Here is a 20,823-nt window from a genome sequence, read left to right as displayed (position 1 = left end):
GTGAAGGAGCTGTTCAAGGTGTCAGGCAGGGTGGGGTTGTGGCTGACCTGCTGATCTCTGCGCTTGTACTCTGTGATGGTCTTGATGCCTTTCAACATGTTATGCCTGTTGTTGTCATTGAAGTGCTCCTCAGTGCACTGCTTGCACCTGAGTTTTGCCAGCTTGATGCCCTTTTTCAGTTCTTTGCGAGCCCTGCTATATGCCAGTTTGTTTCCTGCACTGTAGGCTGCATCCTGGTCTTTTAGCAGGGACCAAACTGTGCTGTCCACCTATGGCTTCTTATTAGGGAAAACTGTGATAATCTTTGTGGGTAGGACAGCATCAGCGCAGAAGTGAACATAGGACAGCACAGACAATGTGTATTCCTCCAGATCAGCATCCTCTTTAAACACCCCCCAGTCTGTGTGCTCAAAGCTGTAACTGAGGAAGCCTCCTCAGTCCAAACCTGAATGGTTCTGATTCTAAGTTTGGTCCTGCAGATCAGATCAGTGTTACAGTACATCTGGTCCAATATATTAAAGTCTCTTGTTGAAAAGTTTATAAAATTTGTAGAATTTGGGGAGGATAGATTTTAATTCCACATGGTTAAAGTCCCCAGCGACAATCGTAGCCGCCTTTGGATTAGTGTTCATCTGCCCGGTGATCAGGTAGTACAGCTTCTCCAGCGCTAACTTAGCAAGGATATTTTTTTTTTGGTAACAAAGTAAAGTAGTGCATTATACTTAAAATATTGGTAACAAAGTGACTTTACTGGACAACAGTAAGGTGTTTTTCTGTGTTACTCGTGCCGTATTTGCGTTTGTGTAAAGTTCTGATCTGTTTTAAGTGGTGCGCGCATGCTGCTGCCTGTGTGTGTGCTTGCCTGGGCACGTTGCCATAGAGATCGATTTGCGTGACATAGATGATTGTGAACCAACCAAAGAGAAAGAAAAATGGAGCTGGAGACGGAGACAGGGGCTTTTGGTCAGTGGCGATATTCGCATTATTTTCAGTTCAGTCCAATTTCAGTCCAAACTTGTGGGGAAAGATCTGGGTCAGTCAGTAGAAGGTGTCCTTCAGCAGCCGACCCGCCTAAACAAGCAGCCGACCCGCCTAAACAAGCTAAGCTTTTTTCAACATTTCCTGGAGTGCAGCACCCGGTAAGACAGAAATTAACAAGCTAGTTGCAGGTTCATTGTATGAGACATGCTCCCCCTGTGGACTATTGAATCGCCCAGATTTAGAAAAATACTAGATAAAATGATGAGGAGACATTTTGTTTACAGTAAACACAATGCAGACAGGCAGCGATGATTTGGCTATTTTGCATTTGTGACCCTCCTTCTAAACTTTCCATGGCGAAACCATAACACACGCTAAACCCTCATTTGAATAATGCTGTTTGCAGCTGTTATCATTTGTGCCGACATTCTTAGTTGATCACTCACAAATCACAAACATTCAACACATGCAATCTATTTGTGCGTGCAAGCAGTTTTGCTCCCTGTATGTGATTTCGTGATCCTGTGGATCTAGCTACACTGACTGCACTCTCAAATGCTTTGTATCTGATGCGTTCCTGGTATGAATTGACCAGCCGTGGAGGTCGGAACAAAACTGTGCCACAGCGGGAATGCAGCGCACACAGTTACCCAAACAGATGCACAGTTATCATATTTCCAGTTATAGCTTCATTTCTGTAACTCCTACAGTGTGTACAGGTGTGTTGGTGTTTACCTTGGTATATTGTCATCAACTGTTGCACATCCATACAAAAAGACGATGACCCCCACCAGAGAGGCAGGAATGAGCATCTGGGTGTACAGACCCAACCAAGCAAAGTAAAGACCAATCTTCTCACCAAAATACTTCCTACAGGACAGAAAAGAGATGCAGATCATTTTAACAAAATATCCTAAAGCTGAGAAAATGTACTTCACAAAGAAAGGCACAGAGCAAGAGATAAGACAAAGTCAACACCAGACTGACTTTTACTGGTTGGAGAGATCTTAGAGAAGAGACAAAATAAAGATGGATGCTGATAAGATAAGATAAGATAAGATAAGATAAGATAAGATAAGATAAGATAAGATAAGATAAGATAAGATAAGATAAGATAAGATAAGATAAGATAAGATAGATTTGTTTTCTATATGAAAACAAATGAAGACCCTAACCCTATTTTCAAAAACCATTGGCATTGAAACAAACACAAAACAGAAACTATTTACATGTTTACTTTGTTTTTTTTTCTTTTTTTTTGCTATTTACAGTTATTTGTACTAGTATTTAACAACTATTCTCACAACCAACGCCAACTCTGCTCATTTTTGGCACCACTGTGCATCAAAAACCTGTTTTTGGTTTTATTCCAGCCATAGAGGAGCATTACTTTTGTTCTTTTCAAAAACCTTTCTTTAACTGTTGACTTGTTGATCTTTGGCTGCTCCTCATTGGACATTACCATCAATTTAAGCCACCTGATTGGTAGAAACTTTGACAGGATTTGACTTCATCATAATTTCCAGGTCAAAATAGAAGTCTCTTAGCAACACAGCACTGATCTTTTTTGATTATGAAAATATGATAAATAACAGTGTTATCGTGGATCACTCATTGTGGATTTACCATATATATAAATATAGAGTCGGTGAATAAATACTATAAATCATGGCTGAATTGTAAATCTCCTGGACGGGATGTAAATACCTGGAAAACTTCTGTAGAAGCTATTGCTCACAATTCACCCCACAGAGTTACACACTATCGTTCCAAGAAACTGTTGATGATATAAGTGTTAGCGCTGTGGGGCGCCTGGGACAAAGTTTTATGGGTTAAACTGCTTTCAATCAAAACTCTCTCCTCACATGAAGCTTTTTGTTCATATGATACAATTTACTTTCACCTCAAACTTCCAAAACCATAAGTTATTAATGGTAAGATGTACATGTCCTGTAGTTCTTGTAGGCACATGAAACCATTTGAAGATGCATATAAACACAACTTTAGAACATCATGAAACTGCACACAGAGAGAAGCAGCTGGGAGTAGAACCAGCAACCTTCCTGCTGAGAGGAGATTGAGCTGACCATGACACTACCCTGTAGCCCTGCAGTAAATATCACTATTTGAAAAGTCAGAAAAAAACAAGGAGCTCTTTCAAGATTCAGTGTTTCTTCTTTTACTCATGAATCTCAGCAAACATTGCTGTCCATGATCATGTAAAAGGTCTTCCAACATTTTAACTTAAACCCAATAAAGTCACTGATCATTAACTAACATAAGAGCGAATGCCTGTCAGTTATGATGGGCAGTAAATTACCTTAAGAAATTTGTCCTTACCGCACAAGTCCGATTGGCTGGTACTTGTAGAAGACGCTGTAGTTTGCCCACTCTTCATACAAAAGCTGTGTATAATAATGAATAATAATTAGTGGGGATGTTTTTATTTAGCCGTATTTGTCTGGTCAAATGTTATACATTAACCACTTCTAAGGTGAGACATGTCCTACCTCAGGCAAAGTTTTCCATGTAGTCTTTGAGTGAACATGCTAACGGAAAAACAGCCTGACCAAACTAACCACATATGTGGGGAGGTTTAATTTATCCTACACACAATCAGCACAATAAACTGAGCCAAGTTCATTGACTTATAAATATAAATCCTGGATAATAACAGATATGTGGTCCATGCGAGAGACATCTATCAAGTAATATTCTTACCTTTCTGTCATTAGGTTCTGCACTCTCTTCATTAATGCCTCCCTGAAAAAAAAGAGATGAAAAACAAGAGCTAGTTGTTGGGCACATAGATCACACTGGTACCATTAACCAAAACCACAAGTGTAATGACAGAAATTCACATGTCTAACATACAGAGAACTCTTCCTCTCTAACTAATGTACATGTCTGCTAAAAAAAAAAAAGATCCATCCAAGATTAGCTATAATGCTAACCGCACCACTTTCCAGCACTAGCACCACTTACATCATGAAGAGGGTAAGCTGCTGTGTATACTCCACTACCAAGAAGACTGGTGATACCTGGCAAGAAAACATAGATGCAGCTTTTAATGTGGGTTCTGCATTTCTGCTCAAATGAAGTCTAGCAGAGGAGAACCGCTTCCAGAGAGTTACAAGGAAGGAGAGATGTTGAAAGGAGACCTATGGCCATGGAGCTAAATATGTGCTCAGCTTAGTCAACCCTTCAGCATCCCACCACGGGTGTGCTTGATCAGTCCACTGCAGTTTATGACAAGTATTTAATCTTTTCTCTGATCTGTGTATTTGGCTGCAATGAAGCATTTTCATTATTCGTATGGACTTCTGCAGAAGCTTTTCCAGCTAATGTGGTTCTCGCTGTAAATGTTCTCTGACCTTTATGTGAGCAGAAGTAAATATCAGGAATCAGAAACATAATATGGAATAATCTAAATTAAACCACAAAAATATCAAAACAAAACTCATCACTATCGACGACAGCACCATTAAGGCATCTGATAGGCTACCATCATCATGTGTCACAGAAGAAATGCACTGTGGCTGGGCTTCACATGCAGTTTTATTACCTAAAACTCAGGCATGTTTTATAGCAGCAGATCAGAAAAGTATCAAATCCGATATTTTGTCTGGCTGATATCAAAGTATCAACTCCAGAGTGTCAGTCTGCTCATCCCTAGTAAATATGGTTGCATTTACAACGTGTCAGCTAGATAAATGGGATGATGAGAGAAGCAGGTGAGGTGGTACACTTGAGAATTAATGTAGAAACGGTTACTGGATGCAGGATTTTAAATAAAATTATTTATATGAAACTCCCATGTACAGATAAGAACATTCCTTTCCTCCATCAGATTGTGATGTTTGTTATCTGATTTTAACTTTATATATAATGTATATATAATTTTATATATATATATATATATATATATACACACACACACACACACACGTGTGCTGTCAGTACTTCTGTGATTATTCTCATGTCATGACTGTGCATTAAAAAACAAACTGGATGCCAGTCTGAAGTCAAAGCTGTTCAGTGAAGCTGCAGAAAGGCTAATCTGTCTATCTTAATGCTGGGCTTACATCAGAAGACTTTGAAAAGATTTGGAAAGGACTCTTGGAAAGCTATCAGCTCAGACCTGCTCACATCTAATGGCACGTGTTTAGAGTTTTAAGTCTAGCCTAGTCTCAGACTGTGAATTTTTTCTTTGGCAGTTGATATTGAACAGGGATGATCTGTCCACAGCTCCACCATCTTCTCCTCTTTCTGGATGGTTCACCTACAACGTTTCATCACTGGTTCTTGTTTGTCTTTTTATATATATATATTTATTTTTATTTTTTTTGTGTCTGTTTTTATTGTTGTTCTGACCATAGATGTCGATAATAAAGACTTCATTATATATGTCTATGGCTCTGACAGTCAGAATTCCTGATGCTGCTTTTGTCAGAGCTCATCTATTGGTTGTTGATTGTGTTTTGTCACTGTGACTTGCTATAATATCAAACACGTTTGATATTGTCTCAGACCCAAGACTAGGGAAAGACCTGGGGCGCAGAAAAGGGGGGTAAAGGGGAAGGATTCTAGGGGCCCATGACTGTTATACTAACAAAATTATTTAATACTCAATGATAAACTTACAATCACACAAACATTTTAGTTACAATGCATTGGTATCACTGAGTTTCTATGTTTTGCAAACATTTGTGAACCCCCCCATTCATTATATAATAGAAAACAATTGTTCTGAATTATTAATAGTAAATAAAAGATAGTTTGTATTTCTTTTAGACTGATTTGAATGGTTCTCAGCTATCACTGTAATGTTAGGTTAGGTCAGTAGTTTGGGACTCATCCTCCTGCTTTGCAGTAGAAACAGAGACATTTCTAGTGCAGCAGACTGGGTGACTGCTTTCAATCCGATCAGAGAAATATTTACATTTTCTAGATGTCAGAAGATTAACTAGCAACAACCATACAGCATCATATATGTTTTCCCACTAATTTAATGCTTCACCTGTGAATCTACAGATCTGGAGATAAATTAGACTTCATGTGTTGCTACATGACGGAGATAATGATGTGGAGGATTGGTAGTCAAATAAATTTCCCCTGACATTGTTGGTGAAATCACTGAAAACACCTTTAAGTAAAACAAATAGTGGGAGGCCACCAGAAATAATGATTGTGATGCTATTACACATGACATTACATCATTGGAGATACTATAAAGCTGGACTTCAGGACTTGTTAGTGATCTTGCAGGGAGAAAGCTCCACGTTGGGCTCTTGGTGAAAATGGCTGAGCAAGGGCCAGTGATTGTGAATGGGACTGCAAGAGCTTGACTCAGTAATAGCGTATCTTTATCTCTCCTTGATATCTTCTTACACAAAGTTCTACCTTTTAAAATATGATTATTTATTTTAAAGACGGCTCTCAGCCATTGTTTGACTGAATCTCCGTATTACGTTCAGTTCATATAAAACAGTAAACCATGTGAGGTCCTGCTATGTTTTGTTTCTGAGCCTACCTAATTTATTTTACCATTTGCATCTGATTTAATGATAACTCTCGCAATACAATAAATCATAAAAATGAGTGGCCATTTTGTTTTTGATGGTGTTTTAGCTGAGATTTGATTTGTTTCTCCACAGATTATAAATAAATTTCATTTCCATGGAAGAGGTTATTTTGGATTTAAGTTTTGTATTTACAATTTGTTTTGTAATTATCATGTGATAATTGTTAAAATATTTAAAAAAAAGATAGAGGGGTTTTTAAATATGAAGTAACCGTCTTGCAGCAAATAATTGAATCTAAATGAACTTCATTGTATTTTTAGTGCTTCACCCACCAAGTAGCCTGTCATGTTTTTCTTCTCTTTTCTTTTCATTTCTTTTAATATAATTTCTTTTAATGCTATTTTGATGTTCAAAATAGCATTAAAATTGCTAATTGGATGTATTACACTATTGAAATTTTCACAGTGGGGGGGGGGGGGGGCACTTCATTTTGTTTTCATGGGGCCCAAAATCTCTAGCAGCGCCCCTGGGAAAGACTGATATGAAACAGCACAGATTACTACCTTAAACCTAACGATCGAGATGACAGGAGCGCGCTGTGACTTCATTAAAACTCCTAGATTCACTAAACATGTTCAGGTTTTAGTCTGCGACTGTGAAAATCGTTTGGTGTGAGCCCAGCTTAAGAAGGATTCAATGAACAAGAACTCAGAGCCTCTGAATATCATCACTGAGCTCAGACTTTGAAGGAAGATCTTTGTCATGCAGAGACACTGAACCAAAACCAGACTTACCCATGCTGTACTTGGCCTTGCATTTAGTTCGTTTTAGTATTTCAAATACCTGGAAGGGAGTAAAAAAAAAGAGAAGTTATCAAACAACTGCTTAGTTGTCTTATAATTTTCCACTGGAATAAAAGATTTTTTTCATTTCAATCAAAACAACATCCTCTGCTGCAGAACTGAAGGAGGAGCAGGAATTGTGGGATAAAAATTTTTTTCATTCCATTTACCTTTTTATCAAAGTTGGTATAGGATTTATCTTTACTGTTGTTTTCTCTTTGTTTTTTTTCCATATGTTTTGACTTTCTGTTCTTACTGTGCAGCACTTTAATCATCTGTGGTTGTTTTAAATGTGTGTAATAAATTACATTTAGTTTAATTTCTCAAGCCTAAAATGTTCAATTTATCCATTTTGTGTTTCTTGTGTAAAGAAAAAGCCATTTTAAAAAAGAACCAGCTGCAGAATGTTCCTTGATGAAGCATCTAGCTCTGTACTGCCCCCTGCTAGTGGGGATGAGCAGGAACGTAAATGATTGGAGCTGCAAGGTTTTGAAGATAGTTTGAGGAGCTGATGGAGCAGCTAGATGATGACACCAACTCTGAGACCATGTGGCTAAAAGTGTGAAACATAGGTTTAGGTTTTTACACATTTTTTTCTTCATATTTTCTTATTTCATGATTCTGTGTGTTGATATTTTCAGTTTTGTTCAACAATGTTTACAACTCAGTCAGACAGAAATGCATGAGGACATATATATTATATTTACTTTTTGCTGTATAATTCAGAATTGATGTGTCAGCAAGAGTTCACAGAAGAGTTCAATCAAACTTGTTGGACTTACTATTGAGCTCCTGGTTTTGCTATCAAAGAAGTTTTCTTTGTCTGAGAGGTCAAACCTGTTAACACAGAAACAAACAAAGCAGATGTTATTAATACTGCTACATCTCTTGTTCTAAAGTAAATAATCTGATAAAACAACATTTCTGAAAACACTGAAAGTCTAAATGTAGACCAGATGTCTCAGAACTGTCAGAATAATGGAGAAAAGCCTGGAAATCTGGAAACAGAACATTAACATTTAAACCACAGGCCCGTAAGGGAATGAACATGATTGGTAATTTATTTAACAACAACAGGAAGTGGAGCTTTCGGGAATTGTCTCTTGGACTTGGACCAAGCTCATCCTTCTTCTGTGAGCTGAATAAGTCAGAACTGAAATAATATGAAGTGTCGGTGGAGACGCTGCCTGACGAGCTGAACTAACTTTGGGTGGAACATGGGTTTGTTTGCACTGATAGTCTTCACTAACTGCAGCTGTTCAGAATGAATAGAGCAGCTTGTGTTCTTCAACCCTGACCACTCATGAAATGACATTACATTCATATTATTCACTCCAAAGCCTATTGCTTTTAATGGGAAAGTGTGTCCAAACTTCTTCTTTTCTTTTTTTTGAACCATGCTTCAACAGAATTATTTAAACAAATAAACTCATGAAACAGGCCTGGACAAAAATGATGGTACCCTTAACTTAATATTTTGTTGCACAACCTTTTGAGGCAACCACTGCAATCAAACAATTCCTGTAACTGTCCCTGAGACTTCTTCACCTCTCAGCAGGTATTTTGGTCACTCCTCATAAGCAAACTGCTCCAGTTGTCTCAGGTTTGAAGGGAGCCTTTTCCAGACGGCAGGTTTCAGCTCCTTCCAAAGATACTCAATAGGATTCAGGTCAGGGCTCATAGAAGCCACTTTAGAATAGTCCAGTGTTTTCCTCTTAGCCATTCTTGGTGTTTTTAGCTGTGTTTTGGGTCATTGTCCTGTTGCAAGACCCATGAGCTGCGACTGAGACCAAGCTTTCTGACACTGACCAGCACATTTCTCTCTAGAATCCCTTGATAGTCTTGAGATTTCATTGTACCTGAACAGATTCAAGACACCCTGTACCAGATGCAGCAAAGCAGCCCAGAACATAACAGAGCCTCCTCCATGTTCCACAGTAGGGACGGTGTTCTTTTCTTCATATGCTTCATTTTTCCATCTGTAAACATAGAGCTGATGTACTTTGGCAAAAAGTTCCATTTTTGTCTCATCTGTCCATAGGACATTCTCCCAGAAGCTTTGTGGCTTGTCAACATGTAGTTTGGCTTTTTTATGGTTTGCTTTCAACAATGGTTCCTCCTTGGTCGTCTCCCACTAAGTCCACTTTGGCTCAAACAAGGACAGATAATGCGATCTCACACTGATGTTCCTTGAGCTTGAAGTTCACCTTGAACGTCTTTAGAAGTTTTTCTGGGCTTTTTTGTTACTGTTCGTATTATCCGTCTCTTTGATTTGTCATCAATTTTCCTCCAGCGGCCACATCCAGGGAGGTTGGCTACAGTCCCATGGATCAAACCTTCTGTTTGGTCTTCCCCAGAAATCAATTCATAAACTTCAGCTGGTACAGAATGCAGCAGCCAGAATCATCACTAGAACCCCATCCATCCATCATATCACCCCCATCTTACAGCAGCTCCACTGGCTCCCCATCACCCATCGCATTCACTATAAAATTTTGCTGTCAACCTTTAAGGCCATACACAACCTCGCCCCTCCATATTTTTCTGATCTCCTCTGTGTTGCCAAACCGGTCCGTTCCCTCAGATCCTCCTCTGCAATTCACCTCATCTTCACCCCCGCTCGCCTCGTCACCATGGGGAGTAGAGCTTTCAGCTGCTCTGCTCCTCATCTGTGGAACTCACTCCCCCCTGACCTCCGCAACTCTGATTCTATTCATTTGTTCAAATCCAAACTGAAAACACATCTGTTTAAACTGGCTTACTCACTATAATATGTACATTGTTGCAATCACTGTTTTATGTTTTTCTTGTATTTTATTTGGATTTATTCATTGTTGTGTTTTTATTGTACGGTGACCTTGAGTGTGAGAAAGGCGCCTTTATAAATAAAATGTATTATTATTATTATTTATCTTAAATTTCTGAATAATATATGCAGCTGTAGTCACAGGAACATCAAGCTGCTTGGAGATGGTTTTATAGCCTTTACCTTTAACATGCTCGTGTATAATTTTCTTTCTAATCTCCTGAGACAACTCTTTCCTTTGCTTCCTCTGGTCTATGTTGAGTGTGGTACACACCATGTCACCAAACAGCACAGTGACTACCTGTAGCCTATATATAGGCTCACTGACTGATTACAAGATTGTAGACACCTGTGATGCTAATTAGTGGACACACCTTGGATTAACATGTCCCTTTGGTCACATTATTTTCTAGGGGTACCATCATTTTTGTCCAGGCCTGTTTAATGAGTTTATTTGTTTAAATAATTCTGTTGAAAAATGGCTGAAAAGCAATGTCTGACTTTCATTGAATAAATTTCATAGAATTTTTATTTATTACTTTTGTCAGATTCAAGTTATTTCTGTGAACATTGTGAGTTTTTCTTTCATTAACCGAAGGGTACCAACAATTTTGTCCACGTTTGAATATGTCTCCATCCAAAGAAATTAGAGAGTCCCACTCTGTTTTCTCCTAGTGCTCTCATTTTTACTTTTTAACCTGATTCATTTCCCTTTTTTCTTTTTATACTGTAATTTTTCCCCAGTACTGCCAGTTAATAATAATAACAATAATATAATATAATATAATATAATATAATATAATATAATATAATATAATATAATATAAAAATAAATAAATAAATAAATAATCATCATCATTATTATTATTTATTAGTAGTAGTAGTGGTATTGGTAATGGTAAGGCAAGGCAAGGCAGTTTATTTGTATAGCACATTTCATGTACAGGACAATTCAAAGTGCTTTACATAAAACAAAGACATTACAGATATTTAGAATAGTAAAAGGCATCAACACATAATCAACACATAATCACAATAAAATAATAAATTACATTAAAATGATTAAAAGCAAGATAAGTTAAAAAAAAGTTACCGTGCAGATTTCATGCATAGGCGCATGAGAAAAGAAAAGTTTTTAACCTGGATTTAAAAATGTCTACATTTGGGGAAAGTTTAATCTCCACTGGCAGTTTGTTCCATTTGTTTGCAGCATAACAGCTAAATGCTGCTTCTCCATGTTTAGTCTGGACTCTGGCCTGGACTAGTTGACCAGAGTCTTTGGATCTAAGAGCTCTGCTAGGTTTATATTCTCTGAACATATCACAGATGTATTCTGGGCCTAAACCATTCTGGGATTTGTAAATGATCAGAAGGGTTTTAAAATCTATTCTGTGACTGACTGGAAGCCAGTGTAAAGATTTTAAAACTGGTGTGATGTGTTCAGATCTCTTAGTCCTGGTTAAAACTCTAGCAGCAGCATTCTGGATGAGCTGCAGATGTTTAATGCTCTTTTTAGGAAGTCCTGTTAAAAGACCATTACAGTAATCCAGTCTACTGGAGATGAATGCATGGATGAGTTTCTCTTGGTCTTTCTGGGAGACTAAACTTTTAATTCTGTTGATGTTTCTGAGCTGGTAAAAAGCTGTCTTAGTGACAGCTTTGATATGGCTGCTGAAAGTCAGATCTGAGTCTATCAACACTCCCAGGTTACAAACTTGGTTGGTAATTTTAAGAGCCCGAGTCTCCAGGTGTTTGCCAATGCTGACCCTCTTCTCTTTGCTACCAAACAGAATAATCTCAGTTTTGTCTTCATTTAATTGTAGGAAATTCTCCCTCATCCAGGTGTTTATTTGCTCCAGACACTGACACATTAAGTCTATTGGACTGCAGTCATCTGGTGACAGAGACACATAAAGTTGTGTATCATCTGCATAACTTTGATAACTAATGCTATAGTTTTGTAATATTTTACCCAAAGGGAGCATATACAAGTTGAACAGAAGAGGTCCAAGGACTGACCCCTGGGGGACTCCACAAGTCATGGCCACTCGCTCGGATTCATAGCTGCCGATCGTAACAAAATAACTCCGGCCTTCTAAATAGGACCTGAACCAGTTAAGGACCGCTCCAGAAAGTCCAACCCAGTTTTCCAGCCTGTGCAACAGGATTCTGTGATCTACAGTATCAAACGCAGCACTGAGATCCAACAGAACCAGGACTGATACTTGACCAGAATCGGTATTCAACCTAATGTCATTTAACACTTTGACCAGAGCTGTTTCAGTGCTGTGATGAGGTCGGAAGCCGGACTGAAATTTATCAAGATTTCCACTTTCATTTAAAAAGTCATGAAGCTGGTGAAATACAACTTTTTCAATAATCTTGGAAATAAAAGAGAGGTTAGAGACAGGTCTATAGTTGTTCATTATAGAGGCGTCTAGAGTCCTTTTCTTTAGGAGTGGCTTAATAGCAGCTATCTTTAGTGACTTGGGAAAAATGCCTGATGCCAGCGAGCTGTTAACTATCAGTAGGAGATCACTTTCTACTGAGGTAAAAACTGTTTTTAAAAAGTCGGATGGTATCATGTCCAGAGTGCATGTTGTTGATTTCAAATGCCAAACTGTTTCTTGTAGGACTTTTAAATTCACCATTTTAAATTGTGACATGACATCAGAATTATTTCCGGGTTTTAGACACAGACTAATTTTCTTGTTTGACTGTGTGGAATTAATATTTTGCCTAATTGTTTTAATTTTTTGGCTAAAAAAGTTTGCAAATTGGTTGCATTTCTCAGTGGAAAGGAGCTCTGGGCTTATCTGTTTAGGAGGATTTGTAAGTTTTTCAATCATAGCAAACAAAGTGCGAGAATTGTTGACATTCCTGTTAATCATTTCAGATAAATGCAGCTCTCTGGCCTTGCACAACTCATTGTTATAGTTACGCAGGCTTTGTTTGTACAGCTCATAGTAAATTTGAAGTTTATTTTTCCGCCATTTCCGCTCAGTTTTTCTGCATTCTCTTTTTAGGCTGGTAACCACAGTGGTGTTTCTCCATGGTGTTTTCTGTTTGCTCAAGTTGCTCTTGATTCTTATCGGTGCAACAGCATCCATTACATTCAAGATTTTCAGATTGAAATTATCCAGGAGTCTATCAACTGACTCTGCACTGGTTGTTGGTAACATAGCTATGGCCTCCACAAACTTAGCACTTGTTCTTTCATTAATGTACCTCTTCCTAACGGAGAAGCAGGTTGGTTGAACATTCTGAGTGATCAGTAAATCAAACAAAATACAAAAATGGTCAGACAAGGCCAAGTCAGTGACAGCAACAGAAGAAATATCAACACCCTTTGAAATAACCAGGTCCAGAATGTGACCTCGAATGTGGGTCGGTTGTTTAACATGTTGCCACAAACCAAACATGTCCAATATGGAACAAAATTCCTTGACATTACCATCCGTCATGTTATCTATGTGAATGTTAAAATCCCCAGTTAAGATGAAATGGTTAAAATCAGTAGAGATAACCGACAATAATTCAGAAAATTCATCAATAAAATTTACACAGTGTCCTGGACGTCTGTAGATGATTAGAAATAGGATTTTAGGAATGCCCCTTAAAATAAAACTAAGATATTCAAAAGAAGTAAAATCACCAAATGACATTTCTTTACACTGGAATGAATCTTTAAATAAGGCAGCTTCTCCTCCCCCTTTCCTCCCGTTTCGACATTTATTCATGAAACTAAAATGAGGGGGTGCTGTTTCATTAAGAACTGTAGCACTTGTGTCTTCTGTTAACCATGTTTCTGTCAGAAAAAGAAAATCTAAACTGTGAGAAATGATGAAGTCATTAACTAACAGTGACTTGTTGGACAGAGATCTAACATTTAGTACAGCTAGCTTTATGAAGTTTACACTGGTCTCTGTTGTATTCTGAGTTATACAAGGTACAGTTAACAGATTAGATCGATTCACCCCACAAGCTGACCGTGTTCGATTCCTTATTTTACTAACTAACACAGGAATCCTACTGGGTCCAGGCTTGATCTCAGAACAGCTGTCAGTAGTAGCAAAACTACAGCAAGGACCCTGAACCCATCATGGCATGTTATCTTTGTTGTGAATTCTGCTGCTCTGGGAACCTCCTCCCATGCCCTGCTCCGTCAGGACAGATGATCTAATAGGAGGATGAGGAGGGGGAGGGGGGGGAGCCCTGTATTTCTTGGTAGATGGTGGTCGCTGGGGTTCAGACCTGGATAGAGACATCCTTTTAAGACCTTGGGTGATGTGGAGAAGAGGGTCTGGTGAGGGGGGAGAGCTGGCAGTTGATCGCTTCTCTGCTGTGTCCTTCGCTCTTATCTGTACACTCATGTTTGGGTTTGCCGTCCCAACAGCATGACGCAAGTGTTCACCAAGTAAGCTGCATCCAGTTAGATTTGGATGCACACCATCAGGTCTGAATCGCTCCTTACAGTTCCAAAAGATATTGAAGTTATCAATGAACTTTATCCCATGGGTGATACATGCGTTTGATAACCATGTGTTCAGGCCAAGAAGCCTACTGAAAAGTTCAATTCCTTTACCCGCTGTAGGAATGGGTCCTGAAATGTAAACATGGTGTGCTCCCAACTGACACAGTCTCTCCAACAGCAGAGAAAAGTCTTTTTTCAGGATCTCAGAGCCAATTTTCCTCCTCAGAATATCAAAAGACCCTGTGTGGACAATAATCTTCAAACCATCTGGATGTGAAGACAGAATGGTCGGCAACATCTCTGTCAGTTCCCTGACTGATGTATCAAAAAGTGTTAAATTTTCCGTCTTTGCCATCCTGACATGCTGTGTTACAGAGTCCCCAATCAGAATTGTGTCTATTTGTTTTTGTGTGGAGGTGCCGATAGCTTCTCTAGTCCTCCTGTTTGTGGGATTTTGGCCTCTCCTCCTGGTCTGGTTAGCCCTGGGCTGAGTTTTAGGGCTATTTCTTGAATTTTGATAAATCCTTGCATTACATTCATCATCATTCATTTTAATATGACTCAACACATCATATTTATTATGCAGTGATAGTAGTATAATTAATAACCTAATGCCTGAATTTATTTGCAATTATATCAAATCAGGAAAAATACAGGGAATAGATTTAATTAATATAGAATTAACACAGAAATGTGAGTAGATAAGTATAATAAGTAAAGAAATAAATAAGTAGTTATATAAAAGGGAATAAACAAAGGCCAAAAGTAGTTATTGCAATGTACTAATATCAGTGACTAGTCCTCACTTATGTATTTTATTGAATTTATCTCATTTAAACTGAGAAAAAATATCACAATTATTCATCCATTTATGCCCTGCGACACACTGGTGACCTGTCCAGGGTGTACCCTGCCTCTCACCTGCTAAAATGCTGGGATAGGCTCCAGCTCACCCGCGACCCGTAATGGAATAAGCGGTCAAGATAATGGATGGATGGATGGATTCATCCATTTATACCGACTCATTCCAATACCAGTCGCGGATCGAACCAGGAACCTTTTTGTTTGCTAGCCATCAAACCACCGTGTAGCCCCAGTCAACGGTTCCTCCATTGATCTAGCAGGCTTCTCAGAGACCAACTCTTCCATCAAGTGTAAGTGAGTTTGCTTACAGGTGTTGTTTTTCTCTGGAGAAAGTGTGCGACAGGTGCTTGATGTTCTTCGGTCTGTTTTCTTCAACGTGAGGGTGGAGTGGCTCCAGAACTTTATGGTACAGAGAGCTGATCTTCTTCACAACCCCGCTCGACTGTTTGACTTCATACACCTGGAAGTGGAGACAACACACATGCTCAGTCCAGGATACTCTGTCAGAAATGTCACTTTTGTAGCAGAAAAAGTTATTTACCTTTTAAAAATGTCTCTAAATGTCACACAATTTTATTATTTACAGAGAGTTGATATTTCCTCAGTGTGATTAATAATCACATGAAAAAAGAGGAAAAGAAAATAGAGATAATTAAAGGCAATGCCATATAATTAAATAAATAATGCATATTCGAATGTAGAGATGGCTTAATGTAAACCATTCCGCCCTCATACACAAGTATTACCATTTAAATATTAGAAATGGAGTCATTTATATGATTTTGATTTTGAAAGGCCTGAGTCTGAGTCTAATACCAACACTCACCAACCCACTGTACCCCACACCACCACCACTGTAAAACTCCTCCTTTATTAAACCAGAAGCAGATTCTTTATTCTGCCCCCTGACCAGGACCATGACACACACTGGTTAGACGTACTTTTTTGGTGGGCATTTTCAGCTTCATCAGCTCAGCCTCTCGACAGAGAACGTTCCAGGGAGCGTGAATCTTCACGAAGCCCAGTCCTGGGATTTTGGCCTTAAAGATATTAAAGAAAAAAAGAGTTTTTTCATAGTCATTGTTTTATAAAAATAGAAAATGAACACAGGGTTACACTGTCATGTTTGCTGCTCTGCTGGGCCTCCAGTCCCTCATCAAGCTCATCTGCTCCACCTGTGGCACCCCTGATTATCACACCACCGGCACCTGTGCTCTGCCCTACTTAAACCATCTCCCGTTCATGCTTCCCTGCCAGATGGTCAGCACTCTTGCCCTGTTGATATCCAGAGTTTTCTCTTGTTTCCAGATTCCGGTATTTGACCCTGCTACAGCCCTCAGACTTCTTGAGCCTTAACCCCTTGTCGGACTGTTCATGCCAAGTGTTCTCCCGGATTTTGACCCCTTTTGGTACGACCACGGATATTCGCCTGCCCCTGCTAAGTAGTCTGCTTCTTGCCTCTCTGTGTATGACCCTTGGCTTCATAATCGCTACACCTTTGGATTGTGGATCTCCCCTGATTGTATCTGGAGTCTTTTCAGGATCCTGCGCCCTGAATCACTAAGGAACTCCCTGCCACTCCCTGCCGGACTGCACCCTGCTCCTCTCCTCCGTTCCCCGGTTTCAATAAATTATATTGTATTCAAACCTCAATCACTGAGTGTGTGGCTGAATTTCCGGGTCCTCAGGGAGACATCATTACATACACATCATATCCTACATTTTTATTACAGAATATTTCAATTTCTTGGTCACATAAGCAGCCGTACTGTCAGCGAAATATTGCCAGTAATGTGATTTACAGCTGCACTGGTGTTATTGTGATGGGACAAACACAGGTTACCTGACCAGTAGACAGTTTAATTTATGTGTCATGGTAAAATAAAGAACTTTCCACAAGAGTGAAGGAACAAAGAAATAAAGCAAGAGAAAATTTAAGCTATTAATAAAGTAAATGTTACTATATTTAGTGCATATTACTATATATTAGTTTTATATCTTTTATTACTATATATTAGTGTAAAATATGCCGTTTGCTAAGACATTGTTAAATGCCAAAAGAAGCAACGCTGCCTGTGGTCATTAAACGCTGCTTTTTGCGGCATTCAATGAATGCACGTTAAAAGCGCCATTTTATTGCGTTTTGTGCATGTACAACGTACATAAAATACAGTGTTTTCTTTTATTATAATTATACCAGCCCCTTTTTTGTACAGCCAGTAAAACTGAACCGTGATCATCCAATCAGTAAAGAATAAGAGCAGACCACCGCTCCAGTTCATCACTGATCTGAGTGTCTGCATTGTTCCAGTAATCCTGTTGTCTGCTTGTGTGCTTACATCTCCAACCAAATTCAAATGAACTGCCATGATACAGATTCAAATATAGAGAGAAATTGTTATTTGTTTTCTTAAAAAAAATAAAGAAATGAATTGGATAAGAAGTCTTTGTTCACAAATTGTTGACATACACTCATTATTGTCTGAAACCACACACTGAGCACCAACCTATGCATTACAATGAGGTAGACTAAATTTATAGCGTCTATATTTAAAGATAGTATGTATATCCGTAAATATATCACCGGCTGGTGGGGTTCCCCGTGTGGTCAAAAATCCAGGACTGATCCTAGACTGGCCAGAGAAAATGTCTGTTCCTGCCACTCATTACACTTTGGAAGATGATGTGAGACTCGGTTTAACCCACTCAGTGCTCACAGTGGGAGTCATGGATTAGAACTGCTGTGTGATCTTATAACTTTCTTGGTGACTGTGAGTCATGAACAGCAACCATCTTTGTGAAATGTAAATAGTTTATATGTGTTTACACTAATGTGTGTGTGTGTTTTTTTTTTTTTTTACTATAAATGTTTGTAACTGTGTTTAAATCGTAAACAGTTTATTAAACTTTGTTCATCATGTCACCCATTATCTTACTTTTTCTTGTTTATTTCCTGGTTTGTTGAACTCAAAATGAGGCTATGTATTGATTTCACTGCCAATTTTTTCTCCCAGCTGACAGAAGCCAACTACGAACTCTGAAATATTAGGTAATATGCATTTTGTTCACTTGGGCGTATACCAGTAAGAACAATTGCAGGACAAGTGGCAGGACATCAAGTTTAAATAAGAAGTGTTATGACTAATCAAAGCAAACCCCCACACCACCACCACCACACTTACACAATGAGTCATCAATGAATTCAACTGCAGTTGAGACCTGAACCCCTCTGGTTACCAAAATGGGTTCTATCAGTTTTATTTAAAGTGGACGTGGGTTTTCTGGTAAATCAACTTTAGCATAGCATGACTTTGTGTGTCAGTTTGTATTGGACCATGCTGAAAGCTGGGAATAGTAGAATCTGTAACAAGTCACCAGGTTTGACCACATCAGCAGTCCAAACCATAAGGTAGGAGCAGCAGTGACGACCATCGCACCAGTTCCAGCCAGTCCCCCATCCTGCACCCTGCTGATGTGAAACGTAGCCTCCAGAACGTATGTGCTGGGTAAAGGGAGTTCACCCTGAAGCTAGCTGCAGCCTCACCCAGGAGTAATCACCTCACCCCGCCTCCCGTCTTCATTTTGGAGGCAGAAGCAGGAAAGTGTTTCTGCATGAGTTTTCATGCAGGGTTACTAAACTCTGACAGAAATGTTGCTTTGAGGGAAAAGTTCAGATGGAAAGACAAAGAAAAATGACTGGTCCTGTTGGTGCAGCGTTTAGTTAGTTTAGTGCACCATAGAGAAAGTAGTAGAGAATGTAACATAATAAAAACACTTATTTTACAAACATTTTACGATTTCCATATGGAGATAAAGTATTTTAAATTTCACTTCTGATGACGTCATGACTGGTCGACTAATCGATTTTAATTGCCTTGACTAGAATGCCCATCCCTAGCCCCTGCACTGCCATTTAGTTTCCCAGTCTGTTGCTAAACCCTAACTTATTTTAATTTCTTTAAGGTTTCTCTTGGCAATGATAGTGTGAAATTCAGTCCAGTTTTCCTGTTGGGTGACTGTTTGTTAACGCATCACCCACTGCATTCCTCTAAGGTGACAGTACTTGTCTCAAGGTCAACTAATCCTGGTAAGTCTGGTTAAATGCAAACATGCCTTAAAAGCACCTCTGAACATGTTTCTCCGACATTATTTCCAATCTGTGCCCTGTTGTGTTGATGTGAATTAATACACACGTTCTTTATACAGTCAGTTTAGTACTTAAGGTTAATTTTAAAATGGTGTCTCATTTTATTATGAAATGAAGAGTACCGGATCAGACAGGAGATGAACACAACTGTCCCAACACAAACTGAACAACACGAGCCTCAGAAATGCATCACATGTGTTTTCTGCTTTCCTTGTGGCCTAAGATATGGAGACAGAACAGCTGCGTGTACAGAAACTGCTGGGAAATATGGAAACAGAATTTAGTGTTAATGATGTGCTCAGGTGTGTAACCCTGAGCCAGCACTTTAGTTATGGGCCTAAGCTGCAGGGACATATCCTGTAATGACCCAGAGAGAGAGAGAAACTGAGTGCTTTTATTTTGATAGTTGTTTTGCCTCTTCCTAGCCTTTTATTTTGTTAATCATACAAAGCAGGAACTGCACCACTGACTACACTTTATATGAAGAGCAGGTGCGACTCACCAGCATACAACTTGAGCCCTGCTTCCACTCAGTGGTTCGGTCCAGGCTGGTACGGTTTGGAAGTTTTAGAACTGTCCAGCCAGTTCAGGTAAGCGTTGTCACTGCAAGCTGGACCGCCACCGGGCATGCAAGGTTTAGACCAAATGCCTAGCGTGGCATCATATTAGTGTAAAAACAAAAAATGTGATGCTAAAAACAACAATGGAGGCCAATCAGCAGCTGCTTGGCTTTTGGTTCTTTGTACAAACGATACATGCTGCATTGTACGACCAGACCTTACTGTTGTTTGCAGCCATCCTTTTCCTCTTATCTTTCCAATGTCCAACTGAACCACGAACTGAACGGCAACATTTGTTTGATTTGTGCTTGCTTTTGTTTTGGGCAGTGATGTTTTATCGTTAGATGCCAGTAGCTCCACCTTAACCATACCGCAGCATTTTCTTATGGACCTACACCTGAAGGGGGTCCAAAAATGGCACAGTATGGTTCAGTTGTACGGGCCTTTTTTATAATGGAAACGCGCAAAATAGCGTACTGGATCCCACCGGCCTGAACTGAATCACTCTGTGGTAACGAGGCTTTGATGTTGTTTCTTTTTGCAAGCAACCAGCTAGAAGTGGGATCAAGGTATTTAATATTTCACTGTTTGTCCAAAATAGTACAGAAAAAAAAAATATATATA

At 39.0% G+C, this 20,823-nt stretch overlaps 1 protein-coding gene across 2 annotated transcripts in view; it reads right to left on the bottom strand.

The window, feature by feature from the left end:
• The window catches only part of LOC121647403 (anoctamin-1-like), a 70,887-nt gene that overhangs the window by 26,726 nt on the left and 23,338 nt on the right, over window positions 1-20,823 (bottom strand). For both annotated transcript variants that reach the window (XM_041996781.1, XM_041996782.1), the window contains exons 3-10: window positions 16,434-16,532; window positions 15,801-15,952; window positions 8,131-8,185; window positions 7,301-7,349; window positions 3,967-4,022; window positions 3,703-3,744; window positions 3,322-3,386; window positions 1,717-1,851 (exon numbers count right to left, since the gene is read on the bottom strand). In XM_041996781.1, the coding sequence (XP_041852715.1) occupies window positions 1,717-1,851; window positions 3,322-3,386; window positions 3,703-3,744; window positions 3,967-4,022; window positions 7,301-7,349; window positions 8,131-8,185; window positions 15,801-15,952; window positions 16,434-16,532 (653 nt within the window). The remainder of the gene's footprint in view (window positions 1-1,716; window positions 1,852-3,321; window positions 3,387-3,702; window positions 3,745-3,966; window positions 4,023-7,300; window positions 7,350-8,130; window positions 8,186-15,800; window positions 15,953-16,433; window positions 16,533-20,823) is intronic.

This window comes from Melanotaenia boesemani, chromosome 10 (assembly GCF_017639745.1).
Source record: "Melanotaenia boesemani isolate fMelBoe1 chromosome 10, fMelBoe1.pri, whole genome shotgun sequence".
Lineage (NCBI taxonomy): Eukaryota > Metazoa > Chordata > Actinopteri > Atheriniformes > Melanotaeniidae > Melanotaenia > Melanotaenia boesemani.
The sequence above is the reverse complement of the archived record's forward strand: the minus strand, read 5'-3'. Positions and strand labels throughout refer to the sequence as shown.